Raw genomic sequence first — 26,656 nt, 5'->3', positions numbered from 1 at the left:
AAGTTGCCCAAAGCACAGGAGGAACAGGGGAGGGAAGACAGGTTAGTATTAGGGATGTCCTGGTCAGCAACTAGGTGCTCTCAGAGCTTGTTGTGGGGGAAAAAGGAGAATCACCCTAATATTCTAGAGTTGGAGGGTGGACTCCCACAACTCCCTGCGTGCTGAGCTAGCTAGCTGCCATACTGGGGAAAGTGTAGAGAGGAAAAGGAGAAATAGCTGGGAGAGAAAGGTGACCGTTACCTACTTGGGGTATAAGGCTGCACGGAAGGAAGGGAGACAAAGCAAAATGAAAATCTGCAAGAGAAGTATGAGTCCAATTCCTTCTGCTCTCCCCAACTTCCTACTCATATCCCTCCGCCATCACTGATCCTGTGCTACTCTCTGTGGAAACTGACAATGAAATTCACACCCACTCTCAGGCTGTGGGTGCCTTAGATTATTTTTCTCTTTGAAAGTCTGCTGGCCCACTGAATAGGTCATTCAACAAATGACCCTGACCTGTAACCCATCTAGTAGAGGAGGTTCGTGAATCATGCATGGCCTTGTAAATAAGTAAGCACCATCTTCCAGCCCAGCAAACACAACTATGAAAATGTTTACCAGCACTATAGAATCTCTATTCCATACCGTCTTTGTTGCACCTCCTGGAGTGAAATCTTGTCACTTGTGCTGTATGCATAAATTATTGACTCTTCACAAGGCCTCCCCTAGGTATGTGAGTGCAGTTTCCATTTCTGCTTGCTGGGTCTTGCCTAGGTTTACTGATTCTGAACTATCACTACCGCCATCCTCAATTGCTCCTGATTTCCATGAGGTCTCCCCAAGATGCTCATAGCAGATCAGATGGTTTAAGGATCTAGTCTTGGTAGGACTCACCTCTCTGGTCCATCACCAGTTAGTTACCAAAAGATCTTTCTATGGCTCTTTCAACTTTCTGACACCTTTCTGGAATGAAACCAAACTAGGCCACTGCTAATATATTGTGATTTGAGGAATTTTAAATATCCTACTTTGGATTTACATATCCAGATATCAAAAGTATTATGAAGCCACATGATTAAAATAATGTGATACCAGTTAGATCAGTAAAGTAAGATAGAGGACCCAGAAAAAGAATGCTGATGCATACAAATTTAGTTTGTAATAAAGGTGATATTTCAGATCACCCAAGGAAAGATCATTCAATAATTGATGCTGGTTAACTCCCCGGAAAAAGTACAATACCAGATCCTTATTCCACATTATACACCAAAATAAATTCCAGATGGATTAAAGAGTTACGTTTAAAAAATGAAACTGTGAAAGGATTAGAAGAAAATGCAGGTGGAAATTTACTTGATTTCAAGAAGGCGAACTTGTGCAAAGTATAACTGCAACAGAGGAAATTATAAAGAAAAAGATTAGGGGATTTGAGTACTTAAAACCTTAAAACTTGTGCATCAAAAATCATTGCAAGCAAAATAAAAATGTGAATGATAAACTGGGAGTCTGGTTACATCCTATTACAGTTAATAAGTACTTTTTCTTTATATATAAAGAGCTTTTATAAATAAAAGGCAAAGATCACAAAATGATCAAAGAGCTTGAACGTACAATTTATGAGATTAAAAAAGAACCAAAAGTCATACAAAAAATAAATGTTTAACAGCAGTAGTAATCAATGAAATGCAAATTAAAACACTAGGGAGTGGTTTGTGAAAGTTAATGCCCAGTGCAGGAAAGGCATGAGAAGTAGCTGACTCCTTCACTCATGGTGCAAGAGGAAATTGGGACAAACTTTCTGGAAGGAGATTTGGAAATGTGGGTCAAAGGCCTTTAGCCTAGCCATCATACTTCCAGAACTTTCTCTAAATAACCAGAATACACAACTATTTATTTTCAAGAATGCTTATTTCAGCCTTATTTATAATAGTAAAAACTCAGAAGTGATTTACATGTGTAAAAACAGGGAATTCGTCAATTTAATTAATTATTGTATAAGCACAGGAAAGAAAACTACACAGCCATTAAATCTGATATTATAGAAGAATCATGACCAGGCATATACTCAAAGTATATTAAGTGAGAACACAGGTTCTTGGAACACAGGTTACAAGCCTAATATAGAGTTTCCAATCAGTTTTGTAAAAGAAAATTAAGACTGGCCACAGAAACACCAAAACGTTGACACTGGATGTTTCACGTGGGTGCAAGGCAGTGTGGCATGGTACATAGGCAAGAACTTGGACTTTACAAGGAGATTCCTGGGACTGGAGCCTTGGCTCTGCCACTTACTAACTGGGTGAATGTGAGCAAGTTGCTCAACATTTTATTTGCCTCCATTTCTTCATTTATAAAATGAGGGTAATAATGGCATCTACTCCATGGTCTTATGGAAAATTACATTCTGAATGGTACAACTGGGGGGTATGTAAGTATGACAAGTGCTTTTATGTACTTTCTATTTTTTTTAAACACCAAACATGCATTAATTATGTGATCTGGATAGCAAGGTATTACTTGTTCTGGAAGCTTACTCAAAAGTTGTTTCTAAGAGAAACATAAAACATAGAAGCCACAAAGTAAAGAACAACCAATTTAACCACACAGGTGCTTTTAAACTTTAGTGTGGCAAAAGACATTGGAACCACAGTTGAAAGATGACAAGCAAGGAGAAAATCACTGCAATATTTATAACAGACAAAAGTTAATACTCCTAATTCAGACAATCTATCAGCAAGAAAGAGGGCTTCACCAGAAAAGTCAAAGGAAAGGCTGTATGAGATTTTAAAAACACACCCATGTGAAAAAATATGAAACCTCACTCATAATTTGTGAAATAAAAATTAAAATGAGATTCCCCCTCATTGGATTGTTCATATCTGGTGTTGGCGAAAGAGCAGACCATCGATAGAAGTGCCTGGTCCAGACTTCTTAGAACGTTATTTGGCTCTACCTACCAAACATTAAATACGCAAACTGACCCAACAGTTTCCCTCCTTAGAAATCTATCCTACTATACAGTGCCTAAGGATGTGTGTGTCAGTTGGTTCATTTTGCAGAATAATTTGGAGTAGCAGAAAAATCAGGACAACTAAACGTTCAATAGGAAGATGGTTGTGTAAATGATAGTGCAATCATCAGAGGAGACACTGTGAGGCTGCTGAAAAGAAAAATGTCAAGCTGTGTCTATAGAGATGGGAAGGAAGGTCCACGCTATTGTGCTGAGCAAAAACGGAAGTGTTTATAGCAGTGGATATGTTATGTTTTGCTTTTATTTAAAAAAAATATATCTTTCCTCACATATGTATGTTTATAAGTATAATTGTATATATATGTAAAAACACATTTATGCTTATGTTTGCCTGCATATGAAATACAAATATAAATATACATATGTGTGTATGTATATGTGTGTATGTGTATGTAAAGATATATATTGGGCAAGTTGCCTAACTTTCCTTTGCCCCAGTTTCTTCATTTGTAAAATGAAGAATACATATACATATATACATAGATATATGTACACATAATATATTTATATATTATGTCTGCAAAGATATATATATACACACACACACTTAAGTTTTAAGTATATATATAGTTTTAAGTTTTAAGAAGAATGAGGCACTCACTTTTTACTGCCATACTCTGTACTGTTTGACTGTTGGATTATTTTAAAAAAGGTATAAACAAATTTTGTAATCAAAGCAATAAAAATTTTTAGAAAGGAAAAAGTTCACACACGCATACACACACACATACACACTCACTCAATTATCCCCTCACCTGGCCTGGAAGCTGGGGCTGGCTAGGAAGCAAAAGCACTTCACTGAAGCAGCCCCAAGCTCCCACGTGGGGACCAGAAAACCTTAGGTCGCTCCAAGTTCTGGTTTGACTTGCTGCAGCCCTTGGGTAAGTCACTTTGCCTCTCTGGACTCTGCCAGTCCTATTCCCCAAGGGTTTTGACTAGAACATATCCGCCAGTCTAGTTGACAACTGAGTAGATAATCATGAATTAGAGACTGAACATCTAGAGTCATAACAAAGGGACCCTCTTCTAGGCTCGCTCAAAGGAGATCCCATAGGTCAAGTTTCCTCACTGCCTGACAATTAAGGAGAAGACCCTGCTAGGAGGAATTAGGATATCTTCTCCTTCCTCCCCTACCTGGCCATCCCTGAGATCCTACTGTGGAGAAAGGGACCTGGGTAGATGCTGTGGGGTGCAGGGTCTTGGCTGGAAGTCCTGTGACCCGTGGAATTTCTCCTATCCTCCCCGCAGGATCGTGTGTGAGATGGGGGAGGCCAAGCCCAGCCAGCACGCAGGCTTCGTGGAGATCTGCGTGGCTGTGTGTCGGCCTGAATTCATGGCCCGGTCCTCGCAGCTCTATTACTTCATGGTGAGTCTTGACCAGCAGTGATCTGGCTGGGTAAAGGCCACAGAGCTCATTACCATGATTGCTGGGCCCCTCTAGAGCTCTGTGGGCAAACCCAGGGCAAGGGCCTGCCCTGCAACCTCCTTCAGTTCATGAGAATCCTGTCTGATAGTGAGAGCACAGCCTTTGAAGTCTGGAAGACCTGGATTCAAATCCAGACTTTGCTGTGCCTGGCTGTATGGTTTCAGGTAAGTTGCTTTAGCTCTCAGGGCCCAGAGTCCCCAGATGGGTACATGGCAGTGTGACACAGTAGGTAGGCAAGAGCTTGGACATCACAAGGCAACTCCTGGGATTTGATCCCTGGCTCTTCCACTTACTAACTGGGTGAATGTGGGCAAATTGCTCAACACTTTGTTTTTGCCTCAGTTTCTTCATTTATAAAATGAGGATAATAATAGTATCAACCCCATGATCTTGTGGAAAATTACATCAATGTATTTATGACTTCTAGTATCATTTGTTTTATTATTTCTGTGGTTGCCACCATTGCTTCCATTTTCTGACCCGTTCCTGCACACTCATGGCCCATCGTACCATCCTATCGCCCTCACACTTCTCCCTCACCCCAATGTCTTAGTCTGTTTACTGCTGCTATAGAAGAATGTCTGAGACTGGGTAATTGATAGAGACGAGTCATTTATTTGATTGCTTGTTCTGGAGGCTGAGAAGTCCAAGATCTAGGGGCTGCATCTGGCAAGTGCCTTCTTGCTGCGTCACCTCGTGGCAGAAAGTGAAAAGTCAGGAGACTACATGCAAGAGAGCATGAGCGGAGAGGGTAGAACTCCCTTTCATAACAAACTCCCTCTTTGATAATAAGCATGTTCCTGTGATAGTAACATTAATCCATTCATGAGGGCAGAGCCCTTGTGAACTAATCACCTCTTAAAAGTCCAACATCTCAACACTGTTTAATTGGGGTTTAAGCTTTCAAGACATGACTTTGGAAGATGCATTCAAACCATAGCACCCACCCACCATTATCCCTATTTGATGACCTCATTAACCCCTGCCCACCACTCACCTGCATCCCCAATGCATTTCCCTCTAACCACACCATTGCCCCCTACCCACACCATTGCCCTCACCTCTCTCACCCTAGCACCCCCTTCCCCATTCCATGGCCTCTCTGAGGATCTCTCCCCAGTCCTTAAATTCCTTCCTGCCTGGAACCTCTCATCAAAGGCTGGCTGACAAGTAGTTCTATGGGACAGAGGCTTTTGGAATCTCTCAGCCTTGTGATTATGGAGATGGTGGAGACATGAACACACTCCCTGCCGCACACACCCATCATTTTAAAAACTAAACCTCTCAGATTAATGACAGCTGTAGTGGTATAATTTCCTCATGATTCTGAGCTGCTTTTGGAAGCTGGAAGCCTGAAGTGATGGATTTTATGCCTGGCCATCAAATGCCCTGAAATATGTCATGGGGAATTTGGCATTCATTCTCCTTCCTCTCTCTCTCCCTCTTTCCTCCTTTTCCCCCCATTGCCTCTCTCTCTCTCTCCTTCCTTCCTCTCTCCCTTCCTTCCTTCCTTCCTTGATCCCTTTCTCCCTCCCTTCCTTTCTTCCTCCTTTCTTTGCTTCCATCCTTCCTTCCTCCCTCCTTATCTCATCTTCCTTCCTCCTCCTCCTTTCTTCTTCAACTGACAGCCATTGATCGCCTTACACAATGCCTCTCACTAGATTATGTAATGAGTGCTTGTTTAATTGAGTTGGATTTTATGACTTGATGGTTCTGGCTGTGGGGGTTAGGATGAGGAATAAGTTCCAACACAGCACCTCCCTCAGGAGGCCCACAGTCTAGAAGGGGAGGTGAAAGCAACTGAGCTCCAGTACTTGACACAGACTTGAACGTGGTCAGGGCCAAATCTTAGAGAAACTTGAGTGTAGTGCGGCACCGTGACTGGGACTGCAGCTGCATCTGCTCCACCTCTGCTCTCCGAGGGCCAAACACCCCCTGGATGCAGTTGGCTATCACTGAATGCACATGGGAATTCATAAAATGAGTATAACATGCGCATATAATGGGGTTCATGGAAGAGTCATTTTCCTTATTTGTTTAGGATTTGTACCCACCACCTTCTTCTAAAGCATATGATGGAATTTCCAAGGGGAACCCAGTAGACATTAAGACAACTAATGAGAAATGTACATATATATTTGTATATAAAGTATGCATGTGTGTGTGCGTGTATATATATATAGTATATGATATAGACATAGAGACAGAGAGGGAGGGAGAGAGAGAGAGATGGAGAGAGGAGGGATGACATTCACCAGGTATTTGCTAAAATTGGGCAAGAAATCTGGCTTTGAAAATTCCTGGCAGCCAAAGTAAAATGGGAGGAAACTGCTGCATGGCCAAAGCAAACACTGGACTTCCTTGGCCAGCCACTGCCCAGAGCAGCTTTCCATCCTGAGGTTCTTGGCAGTGATCCTGAATGATAAAGTGGACAGGGCTAGAGCCACCTCCAACTTATTAAGCTGATGGCTTCTTTTGAACCTTAGCTGCCTCTGCCCTGCATCCCCAGTCAGGCCCCTCACTCCTGTGGCTCAATCAAGGCCACCACCACGTGGCTATCCAGCCATATCTCCACGTGGCCTACCCAGGCTGTCAGCTCCCATAAACAGTGCATCCTCCTCTCTTGCCCATTCCCATCAGTGGTCCATCCCCTAGGCCTGCAATCCTGCTGGACTGTGGCTCAGCATGCCTTCATTCCTGACATCAATCCATCACTATGTCCTGGAGTCTTCCTTTTCCCATTCTCTTTGCCATAACAATAGCCTCCTTAAATCCTTCCCTTGCTTTTCTCTGTTGTAATCCATCTACCATCATATCAGCTTCCACCTCAAGAAGAGCCAAGGCTCCCCTCCCTGTAAGACATTGTCCGGGCTCCTCTGTCTGCTTCCCCATTCAATCCTATTTTGCCAGCCTTTGCATTGCTTGCCACCTTACCTTCTCTGTCTCCTTCTCCTGGTTGCATGAGCCGTATCCCCCTTATTGGTCAAAGCTGTGCTTGGGACCCTATCCTCGGTCTGTGAATGCACAGTCCTGAGCTGTGGATACCCACAGGCCCTGCGCCCCACCCCACTTCCTGGGACTCCAGACATCTGCCTGCATCACACCACTCAGGGGGTCCTCTTTGCGCCCTGCTCCTCTTATCAAACCAATCTGTCTTGGGAGCCACTTGCCTTGGCCAGCCACCTGCCCAGAGCAGGGTTCCTTGGCAGGGACCCTGGAGGACACAGTCGACAGGGCGAGAGTCACCTCCGCCTCATTAAGCTGATGCTTCCTTTAAGACTCTCTGCCTTTGCTCTGCATTTCCAGCCAGGCCCCCACCGCTGAGGCTCCATCAAAGATCAGCCCAGGACCCTCCTTTCTTTGGGAGCCCCACAGTGCATAGGCAGCGCTAAACCTCCCAACACAGGAGAGTCTCCTGGGGCGGGACGGGCATTAAACAAAATGCCCTGGACCTCTCCCTGCCTCCTGCCAGGACTAATTAAACCCAATGCTATGGATCCTGGGTAATTCTGAGATGCAAGCTGGGCTGAGGCCCCCTGACCTAGGAGAAAGGGCGTTTCCTGTGTGGCTCCTGTGTGCCAATGCACTCAGCTCTCTGCTTTTATTCTTATAATAAGCCTGTGTGCTACACATTGGAAAGTCCCATCTGCCCTCAGGAAGGGTCCAGTCTTGCCTGTGTGATTGTTCCTACCCTGTAGAGGGGTGTGATTGAATTTAGGGCATTAAGGGAGGTTTCCTAGAAGAAGCTGGAGGGAAAGATGGGATTTGTATAATACAAATAGAATATAATTTTCCATGTGGATCTGAAGTGGTGGGAGGCTGTTCCCAGCATAAGGTCTGACAAAGTAGTACACCAAAAGATGGGAACAGGAGGGAGAGGGAAGAGGGTGGGTGGTGAGGAGGAGAGGCTGAAGCAGAGGCAGGTCAGGACAGATGACAGAGGTTGCCACAGGCAAATATGCATTTGTCTGGTGGGTCCCTGCAGCTCAAAGATTTGTGTCACTTTTCTACTTAAGGGACATCTTTGAGGAATGGCTCTGGTGCCACATGTTCACTTGGGAAGACTTTTAGGGAGGAGAAATAGTGCTAGGGACCTTAGTCTCTTTCTCTGGCCCCTTGCATTTAAGGGTTGTGTCATTGAGGCCCACCCCCATTCCTCGCACAGAGTTTCTAGGGATTCCAGGTGGGAGTGAGGGACAGAGGTCCCCATGAGCCTCCGCAGGGGTTGAGAAGGGACAGAACCCTGTCTATCACACTTTCCAGAGTCTCCGAGCCCTCATGACCTTCTCGTCTACCAGGAAGCTTACAGGTGCACTCTTTGGGCCCTACACAGAAGCCTCTAGCTCCCCTGGAGTTCTGAGACAGCCAGGAAGCTCTTTTCCCAGGACTTGGGGCATGTTGGAGAGACCCTTTTTAGTACCAAGGCTAGAGGGAAGACTTGTCCTCTCCGACAATCAGGCCAGACTCCAATGTGTGGGTTTATTCACCAAAAACCAAATGCCAAGGCCAAGGGGCCCCAGATTAGCACTCTGGGCTGTCACTAGCTGTTCCTAAAGGTCTCCATGCAGGGAATGCTTTCCCCCTTCCCTCCACCTCCATTCCAAGTGAAGGAGGTGGCAAATAATGCAGAATTTGATTTACCATGCAAACTCACCGTGAAATATTTATGAAGCATGGCTTGAATAATTAATAGCTTCTCACAACTCTAAAACATGTATCCATAACATCCTGTCCCCACCAGTGAGCCCCTTGATAGTGCCCCAGCAACACCTGCAGGAATTACTGACTTCTACCCCTTCTAAGAACCCTCACCCATAGGCTGCCAGGGAGCACCAATCCCCATCTATTTTAACTTCCCTGAGTTCAACTCTGTCTCTCTAGGACCATCTCTGCATTGAAGCCTGTGTGTACAATCAATCAATCAATCTCTCTCTCTCTCTCTCTCTCTCTCTCTCTCTCTCTCTCTCTCTGGGAAGGTTGGTGGGATTCCTTTAAGGTGGGGCACAAGTACCATTTGAAGAGGTACTGCAAGTTACAGAACAAGAAAACTGCCAGGAGCCTTGGAGATCACCACTTTTTGGCTCAGCCCCCTGATTTTGTTGACGAGAGAGGTGAAATGTCTTGTCCAGAGTCATACAGCGAGATCCAGGCAGAGCTGAGAAAGGAGGGCTCTTTCTGCAGCCTCACCCCACCCTCTTCCTGGCCTCCAGTTGAGCCAAAATGATAAGCTATTCCTTGGCTTGGCCCATGTTACAGGGATGCTAGACCTGGGATCCAGAGACAGGGTGCTGGGACCTGGTGAGGCAGGTCAGGAACTGTGGTCTGTGTGTCTCCCCACCTGCGTGCCCTGATCCTGGACCTGGAGGCGTGTGTGCCAGGTGATAGGGAAGCTCCAGAGCTTTCCTATCAAAGCATCTCCAAGGGGAGGTTGTCAGCCTGCTCTGAGGAACTGAGAGGGTTGACTTTTGGTGCTGAATTCTTTAAGGAGGAGGTAGCTGGGGAAGGGAGAGAAATCTTCATTTAAATGCAGATACAGACTTCTCACCTGGGACTGAGGAAAGTTTTTCCATTAAAATGCTAATGAAAGAACAAACTGCAACTCCAAATCCCCAGCTGTCAAGAGCTTTTTTCTGCCCTGCCCCCAATCCGGACTCCTCACTGGTCCCATTCTGGCAGAGGGCTGGGGGCAGCCCTTGAAAGCAACTGACTGTTTTCTGCTTCTCTCTCTGAGTTTCCCTGGGGCTCTCACTTCCCATTGCTCTGCCACTGGGTGCTTTGGGCAGCTCTTTGTAGAGACCTGTGGGAGAGATAGTTTACCACCCAAGAACAGAGCTGTAGGTTGGAAATGGGTTGAGAACTGGAGCTCTGGGGTCAGATCTCAGTTATGCCATTTTTTAGCTCTGTGACCTTAGAAAACTAAGTTAACATCTCTAAATCTCTTCTGTAAAATAATAATGCCTACTTTATAGAATTGATTGGTGATTAAATTATATATGTATGTGTATAGGGATATACATATAATGTGTATACATATACATATTATAAGATATAAATTATATATGTATGTGTATATATCCCTATATACACATACATGTATAATTATGAAGACATATAATCTGACACTTAAAAAATAAGTACATGGCAACTATTAGTATTACTAGTACTAAGGTAGGTATGCAAACTCTCAGGGTCTGGAGCATTACCTATCCATACAAGCTTAAGAAAACTGTCCCGGTCTTCTGGGAGACCGCTATTACCAAAGATTCCAGAAAGCAGCTTGGGGGAGTGGGGTGCTGCCTCATGCCTGCCCAGAAGCCTCCTCCACCCCTTCCCAGTTGTGTCTCAGGCCACATCCTTTCTACACAGACACTGACTCTCTCAGATCTGAAGCCCAGCCGGGGGCCCATGTCTGGGGGGACCCAAGTGACCATCACAGGCACCAACCTGAATGCCGGAAGCAACGTGGTGGTGATGTTCGGGAAGCAGCCCTGTCTCTTCCACAGGTAACTCAGAGGGCCCCTTTCTGCAGCACCAGAGGGGGAAAGGTTAGACAGGTAGATCACTTCAGGGTAGTTTCATTTTTATTGCAGAGAGTTGGGAGGGTGTAACCACCTGACAGTTTCTTCTTGACAGCTGCACAGATAGAGCCAATTTCCTGAGACAGCATTATTGCAATAGAGAAAGAATTTAATTGATACAGAGCCAGCTAAATGGGAGACAGGAGTTGTATGATTCAAATCAGCCTCCCTGGAAATTTGGAGACTAGGATTTTTTAAAAGATAATTTGGCAGGCAGGGGGTTAGGGAGTGGGGAATGCTGATTGGTTGGGTTGGAGATGAAATTGTATAAAGTTGAACCAGGATTTTCTTGCTGTCTTCAGTTCCTGGGTGGGATGGCAGAACTAGTTGAGCCACATTACTGGTCTGGGTGATACCAGCTTGTCAATCAGAATTCAGGATCTGAAAAGTACCTCCAACAGTGATCTGAAGTTTTACAATAGTGATGTTATCCATAGAGGCGATTGGGAACATCTGGAATCTTGTGGCCTCTGGTTGCTTATGTGCCTCCTGAGTCATCATTTTTGATCTTGTGGCTAATTTATTAGTTTTTCAAAGGTGGGCTCTCTGGTCCCCAGGCAAAGAGGGGGTTTGTTTAAGGAAAAGGCTGTTATCATCTTTGTTACAAAGTTAAACTATAAACTAAATTCCTCCTATAGTTAGCTTGGTCTGTGCCCAGGAATGGACAAGGGTAGCTTGGAGGTGAAAAGCAAGATAGGGTCCGTTAGGTCAGACATGCACCGTGATAATTTTTCTATGTCAGACTTTCCTCACTGCCATACTTTTTGCAAAGGTGATTTCAATCACCTTATGGCTTAGAAGTACTCCTCCTACCTAACAAAGTGGACATGCTCTTTGGGAGAGAATTTGGGCTCAGTATGGAGACCTGTCTGCCCTCCCTTCCCTGGATGGGCCCCATATGCTTCATGGCCCATCAGTTAGCCCTGGTGACCCCATAGCACCCACTCTGCAGAACCCTAGGATACCCCGGAATGCAATTTGAAATCTACAACTAAAGCCCATTCACCAGGGCCAGATGCACTCTGGGAGCTGCAGAGCCAGCTGGACCTTCTCAGAGATGATAGGCACAGCAACCCAGTGGCTGAGGTTGAGCCTACAAGGCCAGGTGACCTTGCCTCCCCTGGTCCCACTGTGGAGTCCCAGAAGGGCACACCTGCCGTGAGCTGGAGCCTAGGGGATAGGAGCAAGGCAGGAGGTACATTCAGTGAAGGACACTAGGCAATGTGGCTGGAGATGCTCCTTCAGCTGGCCTAAGATTCTCTAGAGAGAGGATTTTCCCTGAGAAGGCTATGCTGAGGGTTATGACAATTCCCAAGTCAGACCCGGCCAGGCCTGGCATCAGTAGTGTTAAAGAAACAATTATTCTGACGCTTGTTAAAATGGCAAGAAAGACTTAGGACGATTGCAATTGATGTCAAGACTACTGCAACAGGGGAAACAGATGGAGCTCAACTCCAAATACTACAAAGACAGCGGGGGGTTTGTAGCCAATGAGCAGAATAAGGAGCTCAGTGAATGAAAAATCACTAAGAGGAAACATCAAGGTAGGTGGACTCCTGCTAAACCAACTTAACATGATTCTTGCTGAAGGCAGGCCAGGGTGATCAGATATCAAGTACGGGAGGATTCTCCCAAACAGACTTAGCCAGATTCTTGCTAAAAAATCGAGGCTAGACAGGCCAAAGACAGACCCAGGGATGAGGCCCGGTTGAAAAGAGGGCTCAGAGGAACCTGTCTAAAGTTTGGCCGAGGAGAGAGTCTTTGTCACTGGGTCTCCAGCTTTCTATCTGAGAGCACCCACCCATGGCCTCTGAGCATCCTGACATGCAGGGAGCAGTGTGGGAGGGCCCTAACTCAGGACCTCTGTCCTCCTCAACACTAGGCACCCAATGCTGTGTCTTCCTGCCCTCCAGGCGATCTCCATCCTACATTGTCTGCAACACCACATCCTCCGATGAGGTGCTAGAGATGAAGGTGTCGGTGCAGGTGGACAGGGCCAAGATCCACCAGGACCTGGTCTTTCAGTATGTGGAAGACCCCACCATCGTGCGGATTGAACCAGAATGGAGCATCGTCAGGTAGGAGCTGGCCCAAGTAGACCTTAATGCTCCTGGACCTCTGTTTCCCTTCCCTGACTCTCGAGAGCCAAGGAGAGTTCTGGGGGCCCAGTTCTACTTGGGGAACTGATAAACTGGAATTGGTTCCAAGTACCCCCAAATCAGACCTTCCTACTGTGGTTCCCTCCTTCCACTGAGAGCACCTCTGTGCCAAACCCAGCCTGGAGGCCAAGCTCCTATAACAGCAAGAACCCACCTTCCCCAGTTCTGGGACAGGAACTGTGTTAGAGGCCATGTCCCCATGCTGCAGTGACTGCCGGGGGTGCCAGGCTACTCTTCTCACTTCTGGTAGACATAGGTGCTAATCCTGGTCCCACCTTCAGGCTGAGGGGTGTGGAAGAAGGAGTTAGATCAGGCCTGACTACTCCTTGTAGTCAGCTTACGTGGGGGAAGCTGTGTCCTGAGCCTGGAGGCCCCATCCAGATACCCATCCTCTCTGCTCCTGGCTGCCTGCTTACATTTCTCCTCCCCTCTGCTGTAACCTCCTCAAGGGCAGAGTTTAGGTCTTGTTCCCTGCTTTTTCCCAGTGCCCAGCCAGATGCACTGAACACCTGTCTCAGAGGGAGGGGACCAGGCATTGGAATGTTGGTATAGAAAGGCCCTGGGGCAGGGACTTGGGGACCTTCATTTACCTTGGGCAAATTGGTATTCTTCCTGGGCCTCTGCCTATTCAGTGATTCATCCGGGGATTTTGAAATCCCAGGATCTCTAGGGTCCCTGGAGTAGTATGTCTCCCATCAGGGGTGAAGGGGTAGGCACATGGCATAAGTCTGCCTTTCCAGACCCTGGATAGCACATGGGAATGAAAAGATGCTACAGAGGGCACCCTACGCAAGGCTCACAGAGATCACTGGGAAATCACTGTAACAGGGGCAGCATGAGAAGGGTCTCAGCCCAGCTCCACTGCTTACCAGCCAGGTGACCTTAACAGTTATCTCACCTCCCTGGGGCCAGAGTCCCTCATCTGTCCACTCTCACATAGGCAGCTGAGAGACTGAAGTGAGATGCACATGCACAGGGCAGTGCCTGGCTCCGCCCCCTCCCCCTGCCCCCTCCTGGGTCCAGGCCTCTCACTGTCTGCTTCAGTTCTCAGGGGCGTGGGGCTGGGGGAGTGAGCAGGAAGTACATGTAGAAGTGGTCTCCCCGGGCTGAGGCAGAGAGCAGGGATGTGTCCAGTCCAGGGAACAATCTTTTTATAATCCAGGGATCGGCAAACTCCAGTCTGTGGGCTGAATCTGGCTAGCCACCTGCTTTTGTAAATAAAGTTTTATTGGCGCACAGCCATGCTCATTCGTACATGTATTGTCTATAGCTGCTTTCTCACTATAACAGCAGAGTTGAGTAACTGCGACAGGGACCATATGGCCTGTAAAGCCTACAATATTTACTATCTGGTCCTTTACAGAAAGAGCTTGCCACCCCCTGCCTTAAGCCCAAAGGAAAGACAGCCTTTGCCTGCTGAGATGAGATTTGGCCGTCCTCAGCAGTTACTTTATAAGGCCCAAACCTTCTGAGCTTTAGCCATGACCTTAAGGCAGATGAAGACCAGAAGGCACAGAGGGGAAGGTCGTCTGTAGAAAGCCATACCAGGATTTGGCCCCAGGAAGTTGATGCAGCCCTTTGTGACTTAGTCAACAAACTTTGCAACTCTGCGAAATTCACAGCCTGGTATAATTCAGTTCTTCTTTGTGTCATCCTCATAGAAATAGAGGTGTCACCCTTCCTGGCACTCAGCTGCCGTTCCTGCATCATGCTCCCACTAGGAGGGAGGATGGAGACAGACATGTTCTGGGTCTGCCAGCCAGCTCCAGGGCTTTTCTTTAAGTTAATCAAGTCTGAGGATGGGGTGAGGCTCTGCTCTTATGAGCCGCCTGGGTTACTTGTGAACAGTGATGGTGGGCGTTTGATAAATGTGTGTTGAATTGGTGATTGGGAAGATGGCTAGACACCAGAAGGTCATCTACAGCACTGTCGCATGTGCAGGAGCCTCTCTGAGTTTCACAGGAATCTTCCTCTGTGTGTGCACACACGTGTGTGTGTGTGCGCGCGCATGCGAGCAAGGAGAGGGGGGAAGCAACTGGCAATATGAAGACAGGCAGATGGATAGATGGGTGGAAATGAATGTGGGTGTGTGTGTCAAGGATTCTTTACTCATCAACTTATAGCTAATTAACTTGCTAAAGCCTGTTTTAGATAGCAGGATTCTTCTCGAAGATGCTCCTTTGATTGGGGATCAGGCTATTTCTCATTTTTCTTTGAGTAGCCCCCGGGAGGACACAGTCCACTACAGTACTGCCCACCACTTTATGCCCACTTCTCAGCTGCCCTAAGGATGGGCACTGATGTCCAGGTTTCTTTTGAAAAGCGACACAAGATGAAGCTCCTAAGCCCTCCCTGTCAGCAGTCCTGTGTCCTCCCTGTCAGCGGTCCTGTGCCACCCCAGGGTGCAGGAGACCCGAGTCCCAGAGCGTTTCTCACTTGCATTCACATTTGCATTCATGGACCCTCTGCCTTTCCCAGATCTCAGCCTGATCAAAGCCTCCAACGTGGAAACTTGTAAAATGATTGCCCTGGGGGAACAGACTGTGCTCAGCGCCTGGAGGATGTGGTGGGGACAATCTGGAGCGAGGCTTTCATGAGGCCAAAGCTAATGTCTAAAAAATCCCAAGATTAGCAAGGACCAAGGGAAGGATGGAGGAAGAGACACCAAGGGGTTGCAGAGAAGCAGCTGGCACAAACCAAAAGGTCTTGGAGAGCTAAGGGGGCTGTGCTGTTGACTGGGCCTCCACAGGGGTCCATGCTCCCAACAGACTCAGCAAAGGATGGCCACAGACATCTGGTCATTACCGTCCTCCCCTTGGCTGCCGAGATGCTCGTCGTCATTACTATGCAGTCAGCTTGTCATCCTTGTCCCCAGGAACATTACCCTGCTGCCTGGTTGTCACCGTCCTTATTGTTGTAGCTCAGTCAGTCATCATTGTAGAGTGCCATTGCTCTTCCTGAACTTATGATTTACACGCCTCCTTCTTTCTTCCTGCTCAGTGGAAACACACCCATCGCCGTATGGGGGACCCACCTGGACCTCATACAGAACCCCCAGATCCGTGCCAAGCATGGAGGGAAGGAGCACATCAATGTGAGTGCAAGGCTGATGGGGTTCATGGAGGTTACCCACACGAACGTGTGGGTCTTCCCAAGTACTGAGGCGATTCCCTGCCCATACACTGATAACCCACAGCCTGTGACACCCTTGAATACTCGGATAGTGGGATGGGGGAGAAGACGTAAGGGCATTTTTACTTCTTGGGGTACAGGCATGGAGGAGCAATTACTTTTGGGGTTCCCGGGGTTTTATACCTTTACTCTTTCATTCTTCCAACCCTAGCCATTGCCACACCCACTACAGGCAAAACCGGAGCTGGGTGCAAGCTATAGAGCCTGTTCCTTGAGGGCCCAATTGTGTGGTCCTGACTCATCTCTAATCCTCTTGTCAACCCCATGCTATCCGATGACATCCAGGGAGGCCTGGTACATGTACTGGGGCTGTGGGTATGTGGAGATATTGCATAGGCTCCGCCCTGTGGCTCCTCCCACAGATCTGTGAGGTTCTGAACGCTACTGAGATGACCTGCCAGGCACCCGCCCTCGCTTTGGGTCCTGACCACCAGTCAGACCTGACCGAGAGGCCCGAGGAGTTTGGCTTCATCCTGGACAACGTCCAGTCTCTGCTCATCCTCAACAAGACCAACTTCACCTACTATCCCAACCCAGTGTTTGAGGCCTTTGGTCCCTCAGGAATCCTGGAGCTCAAGCCTGGCACGCCCATCATCCTAAAGGTGGAGTGAGGGTGGTAGGAGGTGGGGGTGGGGAAAGGAGGGGCTGCTGCATGGAAGGGGATGTTCAAGTCGCAGACTCCAGTCACGTTTTTCAACCGGCATCTCTTGCAGAGGTTGCAGTGTAGCCCAGAGTGTAATAAATGTTCTCTCTGAGTTTGTACTGGGAAGAAAACTCTCTTTATGGGCCGGTTCTATCCAGGGAAGGCAGATGCACCTTGGCTATTTGACTCTCAAGCTTTTATTGTCCTGAAAGTCCAAGTACTGGTAGGTCAGGCTCACTGCTTCCTCCGAGGCAGCCTTGTGCGAACCACAGCATAGGGCCTCCTTTGGAACATGGGTCACAAGTTAATTAAAGCTCATGACAACTTGAATCAATCAGTAGTGACTGACTCCAACTCTGCATTGAGAAGGATTCTGAGGCTGCATTTGGGATAAGCTGAAAGGAGTACTTTGATAACTGATTACCCACTGGGAGGAAGAGGCAATGGTAGTAGTCGTGCCACGAATATTTTTTGCAGTTATTACCAAAGGTGGCTTCTTCACCAGCTCACCAGCAGGATAGGACCTTCAGGTGGGAGGACGTGAGAGCCAGCTGGTAGCTGTGGTCTTCACTCTGGGATGGGAACTGGGGCTTTCCCATCTGTACAGGGCAAGAACCTGATCCCGCCTGTGGCTGGGGGCAATGTGAAGCTGAACTACACTGTGCTGGTTGGGGAGAAGCCATGCACCGTGACCGTATCAGATGTCCAGCTGCTCTGCGAGTCCCCCAACCTCATCGGCAGGCATAAAGTGATGGTGAGACTGGGAGAACCCCATCCCGGATGGAGTGGGCACTAGGGATGTGGATGTGAGCGGCCCAGCTCTGTCTCAGGCCACCAGGGCTTTCCAAGAGGGGATTCTGGCCCACAAATAACTTTTCCTCTAGCTACCACCCACCCCAAGTTCTTTCTTCGTGTCCCCTTTTGAGCTTCTCTCTTCTGTATTGTCATTCTTTCCATGCTGGCTGGTGCAACAATAAGGAAAATGCAAAACAGCATTAAATAGTTGCTAAATCATCTGCAACAAACAAGAAAGTCTTCAAGGAGAAGGCCGTTGCTGGCCCACGGAAGTCTGTAATATCTTAATATCATGTTCTGTGCTTCCATTGTGCACCCTTAGAATGGGCATAAATCTTAGGGGATCTAGTCATTGGTGGCAGACTGTGTTTAGGTCCCAGTTGTGTGCTGTTTTCTTATGAAGATGACAAAACTCACTCCTGAATAAGAGGAGGTGAGGTGTTTCCAGTTGGTGGTGAGCTCTATTAAGCTGCATCTGTCCCTGCTCCCAGCCCCCCATGCCCTCTTGTCTATTTTGACACCAGTGATTGGTCTCCTTTCCCTCATCCTGCCCTGGTCACCAGTTCCTGGGTGACTTGGGACTGTTGCCAAAGCTGCTGTGTCCCCACACCCAGCTCCCTCTTGCCCGGTGTGCCCCCAGGCCCGTGTCGGTGGCATGGAGTACTCCCCGGGGATGGTGTACATCGCCCCGGACAGCCCACTCAGCCTGCCCGCCATCGTCAGCATCGCGGTGGCTGGTGGCCTCCTCATCATCTTCATCGTGGCTGTGCTCATCGCCTATAAACGCAAGTCCCGTGAAAGTGACCTCACACTGAAGCGGCTGCAGATGCAGATGGACAACCTGGAGTCCCGTGTGGCCCTGGAGTGCAAGGAAGGTACTGAGTGGCCCCGTGCTGGAGGCCGTGTGTGTGTGTGCACATCTGTGTATGTGTATGTATATGTTTCATATACAAACAAGCAGGCTGGGCAGCAGTGGGCAGTGCTAGAGGCTAGCGGTGTGTGTGTCTGTGTGAATGTGTGTGTGCATGTGTCTGTGTGTGCACCTCTGTGTGTGTATGTATGTTTCATATACGAGCGAGCAGACCGGGCTGCAGTGAGCAGTGCTGGAGGCCGTGTATGTGTCTGTGTGCATGTGTGTGTGTGCACATCTGTGTATGTGTGTGGATATGTTTCATATACAAGCAAGCAGGCCAGGCAGCAGTGGGCAGTGCTGGAAGCTGTATGTGTGTGTGTGTGTGTGTGTGTGTGTGTGTGTGCATGTGTGTGTGTATGTATATGTATGTGTTTCATTTACAAGCAAGCAGGCCAGGCAGCTGTGGGCAATGCTGGAGGCTGTGCATGCTACCTGCAAAGCCTCTCACTCTATAGTTCCTATACCTGCGTCCCAGACCACACCCATACCCAAGCAGGCCCTATCCTGGCAACACCAGAGAGGCCAAGGTCTCCTAGCCCTCTCCTTGAAGGTGTCAGATTAGGATCATTCTCCACCCCACTAGAGCAGCCTCCAGACCTGGAATCCTGGCTAAGTGGGTTTTGCACTCTACTCAAGGGGAGATCTGGGGGTGTCTTAACATGACGCATTTCAGCAATCTTCAGCTTTCTTCCTCTAGCAGGAAGGTAAGGCTGTAGGGCTGATCTGTGATTTAGAAGGAAGGGTGCTTCACAGCTTGTATTAAAAAAATTACAAACACCACCATAAAGTGAAATCAGCTGCACTAAATCCAAGAAGGAAATTTAGGAGTCAGACTCTTGTAACCCCCAGGATATCATTTTGTGACTCATCCTGGGAGGATCTGAGCTGGTTCTTTGCTGTAGATTTATACATGGAGTAAATCTGGCCCCGTACCTGGGGCTCTCACTTCACACCGATTCCCACCAGGGCAGCCACAGCTCTTTTTGGTGGGGAAGTGGATCCATTCCATCCCCTCTCTACATCCTTCAGCTGTCAACACAGCATCCGTCTTGTGGGACCGTTAATTACTGCCTTTTATTATATTTACGCTGCTTAATTTTTTTCTCCGCAATGTACTGTTTCCTCTAATTAGGTGTAGTGATTAGAATCTCTTTTATGTGTGGCAGGCATGCTGCTTTGAATGTTGGAGGCGCTTGGTGACTTAAAAGAAAGCTGCAGACTGATAAAAAGCCAACCCCCCCTTCTCCTCCCTGTGGGCTGAGCACCCCAACTGGGAGGGGGCAGCCAAGGGGAGCTCCCGCCCAGGATTGTCAGCTGAGGCCCCAGGAGGAAACCTTGGCTTCAGACTTTAGAGGCGAGCTATGCTGTGCACGTAGGAAGAGGGGGCCTTACAGCAAAGGACTTGTCAGACTAGCCATGGAAACACTTTGCAGGGTGCCCAGAGCCAGCTGCAGAACGGTTACAGGGCTGCACTGGTCCAAGCCAAGGGGTCTCCTTGAAGACTTCACAGCCAGCCAGGACGTCCTCTACACAAACTCAGAAGACACCCAGCTGGGCCCTTCATGGGCCTGAGCTTCTGATATATAAACATACCCATGTATTTGCAAACACTCCTACACATACCCACACACACTCACTGACATACACTTATGGACTAACACATACACTCACATGCTCACATGCATGCACACTCACATACACTCACTTGTGCACTCACATACATGCCCACACACACTGACATGCTCACACACTCATGCTTTCACATACATACACTCACTGACATACACTCATGTGCTCACACGCTCATGTACTCACATTCATACATACACACTGACATACTCACACACTCACACTTGCACACACACACATTCATGCACTCAACTCACATGCATGCACACACTGACATGCCCACATACTCATGCACTCACATTCACAAGTGCTTGCACACATAGACTCATACACTCACATGCATACACACATACACTCACACTCATGCACTCACATTCATACTTGCATACACACCAACACACACATATGCACCCACACTGACATGCATGCACACTCATGCAGTCACACACACATACACACTGAGACACACACGCAGGCACTCACATTCACACACATACACACTCATGGACATACATTCATTCACACCCATGCACTCACCTTCACACATGCATACACACTCACTGGCATTCACACTCACACATGCCTACACACTCACTGACATACACACTCTCATGCACTCATGCTCACACACTGTCATACATACTCCCTGATATGCTCACACACTGTCACACTCACACACTCACACTCCCTGACATACACACTCAGATAAGTGCCCACATACCCACACCTATGCTCATGCACATGTTCCCATGCTCTCCTATAAGCATACACACCCATGTTCCTCACTCAGGACATACATGAGTGTTCCCCAGGGGTTTTGGTGACAGCACATGCCAAAAACACATGCACACACATTGGTGCAGGCTCCACTTGGATGCATTTGGGTTCTCTACTGTCAAAGTCACGCTACATATCAGGAACCCCTGTGTCTGTGTGGCCGGTGCAGAGGTGCAGGGAGAGAGGAGCAGCAGGAGAGGTTGCAGAGGCCTCTCCAGGTGGCATCCTCTTGGCTCTCTCAAACAAGCAGTCTTGGTATTCTCCTGGCACAGAAAGCCAAAATTTGAGGGCCTGAAGTCTGCTCTGCAGTGTGGAGCTCTACCCAACTCATGGGCACGGGCGAGACTGGGGTCCCTGTAGACAGTTCCTAGAGTGGCTGTGTTGTGTTTCTGTAATTATCACGGCTCACTGGGCGCTTGGCTTGCTTTTTGAGGCTCTAGAGCCACATTGGGCTTGTTCATCCCTTCTGAGTTCACAAAATATTTTCTCCCTATTTTTGAGATTATGTAAATAGAAAGGAATATTTTTTAGTAGTCAATGCCCACTGGCTGTTCTTTGCCAGCATGTGTTAATCCGTCCTGGTTGTCCATGTGCATGCATGCACACATATGTGTGTGTGCACACACCAAAGAGAAAGGCAGAGCAGGGAAGGGCTGGGTGCCTCACCCCTGAGTACCCCTGTGGCAGAGGGTGGCCCTGGGGGAGGATGTTCTCAGAACGAAGTATGGTGACAGCTTTGGCGCTATGTAACAGCCTCAGGCTGTACTGCATGCTCACTTTCCTGGGGGGTCTTGCCACTGTGTTCATCTGGAGACCTGAGCTGCCACCACACACAGCAGTGCCCATATGCAGGTCATAATTCACCATCAAGTAGCATCACCTTGAGGAAGGAAGGGCAGAGAAATACCTTGCCTATTTATACAGAAGGACTATTTGAGTGTGGCTGAGCCTCCATCTCTGCCCCATTTGGAGGTTTGATGGCTCTCATGAGCTGCATGGTCCAGACTTGTGTCTTTAAACTTGTTTTCCTTTATCAGAAGTTGTTCTTGTCATCTTATAAGGAAATCTATTATAAAACACAGCATCAGGAATGGACACTTACTCATGGTACCTCTCCCTTCTCTTACTCATGCCTCTACTCCCCCTCCCCAGCATATTTTGCAAACCAAAGCCCTTCATCTTCAGATGGGGAGTCTCTCCTGGCCCAGCAGTAGCACAGATCTGTGGACAGCCTCACCCACCATCCCCCATCACTCACACTTTGGAAAGGTTTTAGCCCCAATGCAAGGTTTCTTGCACTACATCTTTCTCCCATGCCAATGCAGTTCATCCCAATCCCAGCTAAGTAAACAGCATCTCCAGTTATTCCTGCCCATCGTGGTCCATTGCTCATGTCTCCTAGGGGCTTGGGTAAGGGTTCTGAGCATTCTGAGATGGAGGTGACTCCTGGGGCCTCCCTATCCAGCCATCTCACAGGCTTCTCTTCGTGCCAGCCTTTGCCGAGCTCCAGACGGACATCCATGAGCTGACCAGTGACCTGGATGGAGCCGGGATTCCCTTCCTGGACTACAGAACCTATACCATGAGGGTGCTGTTCCCAGGAATTGAAGACCACCCTGTCCTCCGGGACCTCGAGGTGAGAAGCAGTGCTCCATCCTGGCGTTAGAGCAGGGGAGTGTGTTGGTGATCTTCAAGTCCAGCCCCTCTTTCAGAGGTGAGAAAGCTAAGGCCAGGGAGAGGACACAACTTGCTCAAGGTCCCCCAGCTTGTCAGCATCAGCCCATCCCTCTGGAAGAGGTGGGGCCAAGCCAGGGAACCTTGGAACAGAGATGTGAGTAGGGCTTCGGATCTTAGAGGGTCATGGAGCCCTTTCAGAATTGAATGGAAGTAGTTGATGTCCCTCTCCCCAGAAGAAACTACATATGCACAGAAACAAGAAACGTGGCAAATACATTGGGGAACCTCAGGGACCTTTGGTTAAGGGTCCATGAAGTAGGGGATTTGACTCACATACTTGGTACTCAATATATAAGGGATTTACCACTTAGTGCTTAATTGGAAAAGGTAAACGATGTGTTGGGAAGCGGGGTGGAAATGTGAATGAGAAATCATAACCCTGTCTTCTACCAGCAGGGACCTCATCTTTTGAACACTTTATCCTGCTTACTGTCTAGCATGGTATCTGGCTTATGTGTCTATTCATATTATACTTTGTTCTGAAAGGGCTTTGGAATGGCTTACAGAGATAAATACCAGAGAAAAGTGAAAAATATAAATGAGAAAAGACCAGGACAGAATAATAATCCTAAGGAGTAATCACTATGAATTGACTGTTACTAACATCTTAGCCCAGTTTAAGCACTTTGCATGCATTCATTCATTTCACCTCCCAAGAAACCTCTGCAGTAAGTAAGGCCATTATGCAGGTGACAAAACTAAGGGGCCAGAGTTCAGTGGTTGCCTGGGACCACAGAGCTGGTGGGGGCCGAAGGGAGATTTGAGCTCAGGCATTTAGATGTCAGTGTCTTCCCTCCCAACAACAGGCCTCTGTGCCGGACTTCTGGGGAGCTATGTCAGTGACCTGCCTTACAGCTGTGGATGGATCAAAAATCTACAGCCAAAGCAACAATGCAAACTAAGATTAATTCCAAGGTTTACATTGTCCATAAAATAAAAACAGACCCATCACTCAGGAGCTGTGTGGGTTTGCAGGTACCGACACCCGAGGGAATGTCTAAGCGGGCTCTCCAAGGGAATGTAGTAGGCTGTGTGTACTCTGCAGCAAATGTGAGAAGTCCAGAGGGGCATTTGTGGCACACACATTTCTCCATACTTGCTTGTTGCATGAAGCATGCGCTTGTGTGTGTTTCTATATTGAGGGCATGGGCTTTTCTTTCTGGAGGAGGCTCCCTTTGGCTCCTCAACTGATAGATACCAAGAGACACTTTCAGAAGTTGGAGGTGACAGTCTCTATGTCCTCATTGTCAAGGTACCTTTTCTCTCTGTCTATAGGTATGTATGTGTACATGCATGTATACATGTATCCCGTGCATAAATAAAAACATAACGTGTATCCTGATACTTTTATCCATCCATTTCCTTCGTCTTGCTCCTGGTCTTTGCTCCTCCCCCAGTCCCACTCATTTTTCCCTTCCTTTTATTTTTCTCCAGCCTCAACTTTGTTTGCTTCAAATTACCAGGATTCTCTTAGGGCCCTGGAGAGTATGCAAATTCCTGTTTAAAGTGAGACATGAGAGGGACAAGAAGATAAGACCATTGTGTGCACACGTGTATGTGTGATTGGCTGTGTAGACTGTGCATGTACCTTATTTATCTTTGTAGTTCTAACTTCCAGCAGAGTGGAGTGCCTGGCACATAGTGGGCATGTGGGAAGTGGTAAATGATTGAATAAATGAGTATCTGTGTGTTTGGCTGAGTTAAGGTGGAAATGGGGTTGTAGGAAGGGAAATTATGTCTGAACATTCCCATACTACTCTGTGGATGGGATGGAATAATCTAAATAAGAATGCAGCGAGGACGAGTATATAAAGTTATTCTCCTTTCTTCAAGAGTTCAGAATTCCAAATCTAAGTAAGTTTTCTTTAAAGATGTAACTTTTAAGTTGGATTTTCCGAGAACTTTTACTGACCTGCATTAGCCTGGAGCTATGTGAGATCCAGCCTTCTATGTGAAATTGAGGGACTGTGTGTGCATCATTGTTTTCTTATTTGTTTTTTTTCCAACCCCTACTTGCCCCTGAAGTAGTTTCTCCCCCTTGGTGTTCTGAGTATGGAAACAAGTCATTGATTAATCCAAACCAGTATTTCCCAACCCTTTCAGCCACTGGGGTTCCTGCTCACCTCTGGAAGTGTGAAGAAGGAGGTATCCTCTTGCTTCAGGCTGTCCTGGAGGGGAGGTCACCCGGCCCCCTCACGTAGGGCTCTCTGGGTTAAATCCAGGCCTTCAAGAAAGGTGCTTCCCAGGCACTAGTCATGTAGCAACCCTTTAAAATACAGAGCAATCTTCCACTCCCAATTTCAACCTATCATTGGCTCCTAAACTCTAACCTATTGGGTTACAATTAAAATTTACTATCCAGTTTTATACTCACAGACTTCAACTAAATTAGAGAACCATCTGGTGAATAAAGAAAGTCTTGTTTCAGAGTAGCATTTGCTTGGGCTGGGGAGGGTGGCAGGCAACAGTGAGGAACTGTTTTGGATACTCCTTACAAAGACACTTCACTTCCATCTCCTTCCTTCATAAAGTGGGGAGAAAATTCCTACCTCCCACACCCCAAAACACTGTCCTGATGCACTAGATGTCTGGGAAACTCTTGGAGGAAAGGGATCCCTGGAAAGCAGTCCAGGGAGTCTGAAAGGCAGGTAATAAAACTGTCCCCGTTTAAGTGTGCATGGAGCATGCCAAGCACTTTACATACATTATCTTATTTAATGTTCATAAAACATTACGACATAGACACTCATATTCTCATTTTACAGGAGAGGCAATAGAGCCCAGAGGTGATGGAGTTTTCCTCCACCTACGAGTCACTGTGGTCTCTCTGCTTCTAAAACCCATGCTGCTGAATAGGATACTATTTTGCTGTAGGTGGCTTTGCTAAAATCTTCCTTCCCAGGAACCCGGACCTCTTCCCAGAAGGCATGTGCATTTTGCACACAGAGAAAGGTCAGCCTCACAAGAAGCCCAGAGTGCATCCTCACACCAAGTGTGCTATCTGACCAACCCATGTCCTCTTCCACCTCTCTAAATGCCATAGTGCTAAGCCTTCTGGTGACTGCCCTCTCTTAGCCAGCCAGTCTGAGCTGGTGGGAGGCCCTGCACGGGAAGGCTTTAGAGAGACATCTGAGTTGGCTTTCAGACAGCTCTCAAGCCCAGGGGTAGGGCTAGACATGGTAAAAGATGGGGAGGACGAACGGGCACTTGGGAGCCAAACAAGTTTGGGTTTCGTAATCCAACTCTGCCTGTCATGAGATACGCTGCCTTGGAATAGCTGCAATAGCTTCTCTGAGAGATTGTTCGCTCAATTTTACAAGCACATTAGAAAAATTCATTGAAACAATGTGTGTAATGTGCCAGGCACTGTGCATTGCACATAGTGGGTGCCCAAGAAATGACATTATCTACTATTATTAGAACAAGTTGTAGAACTGCTCTTCTGAGTAATTTGAAGGACAGCGGCATGTATGTGACGGGGGTGGTCACAGAGTTGGAAGACAGATAAATGGGGCAATGGAGGCCCGGGCTGATGGCAAGGTAAGGCTGCCCTTCCCTCATCAGCCCCCAGTGGAGGGGAGAACTGGGGGAGGCGGGCATGAAGAAAGCAGAGGCTAGTCCCACCTCCGGAGGTAAGGGGTTCACCAGCAGGGGCTGTGGCCTGCTGTAGCCTGCTTGTCTCTGGCTGTTCCCATCTGTCTCCTGAGAACTGGCCCTCCAAGGACCAGCACCACAGTGAGAGAAATGAAAATGGACCTGATTTGGAAACACACACGTTTCCTATAGCTTCCAGA

General features: G+C 47.7%; 1 protein-coding gene across 3 annotated transcripts in view; it reads left to right on the top strand.

Moving 5' to 3' along the window:
* PLXNA4 (plexin A4) overlaps positions 1-26,656 on the top strand; it is a 446,024-nt gene that overhangs the window by 374,753 nt on the left and 44,615 nt on the right. For all 3 annotated transcript variants that reach the window (XM_005550800.5, XM_074036650.1, XM_065542564.1), the window contains 8 exons: positions 4,262-4,379; positions 10,806-10,942; positions 12,931-13,095; positions 16,177-16,270; positions 16,731-16,970; positions 17,619-17,765; positions 18,447-18,681; positions 22,619-22,761. In XM_005550800.5, coding sequence (XP_005550857.2) covers positions 4,262-4,379; positions 10,806-10,942; positions 12,931-13,095; positions 16,177-16,270; positions 16,731-16,970; positions 17,619-17,765; positions 18,447-18,681; positions 22,619-22,761 — 1,279 coding nt within the window. The remainder of the gene's footprint in view (positions 1-4,261; positions 4,380-10,805; positions 10,943-12,930; positions 13,096-16,176; positions 16,271-16,730; positions 16,971-17,618; positions 17,766-18,446; positions 18,682-22,618; positions 22,762-26,656) is intronic.

This window comes from Macaca fascicularis, chromosome 3, assembly GCF_037993035.2.
Source record: "Macaca fascicularis isolate 582-1 chromosome 3, T2T-MFA8v1.1".
Taxonomy (NCBI): domain Eukaryota; kingdom Metazoa; phylum Chordata; class Mammalia; order Primates; family Cercopithecidae; genus Macaca; species Macaca fascicularis.
Note: the sequence above shows the minus strand (reverse complement) of the source record. Positions and strands in the feature narration are given on the sequence as shown.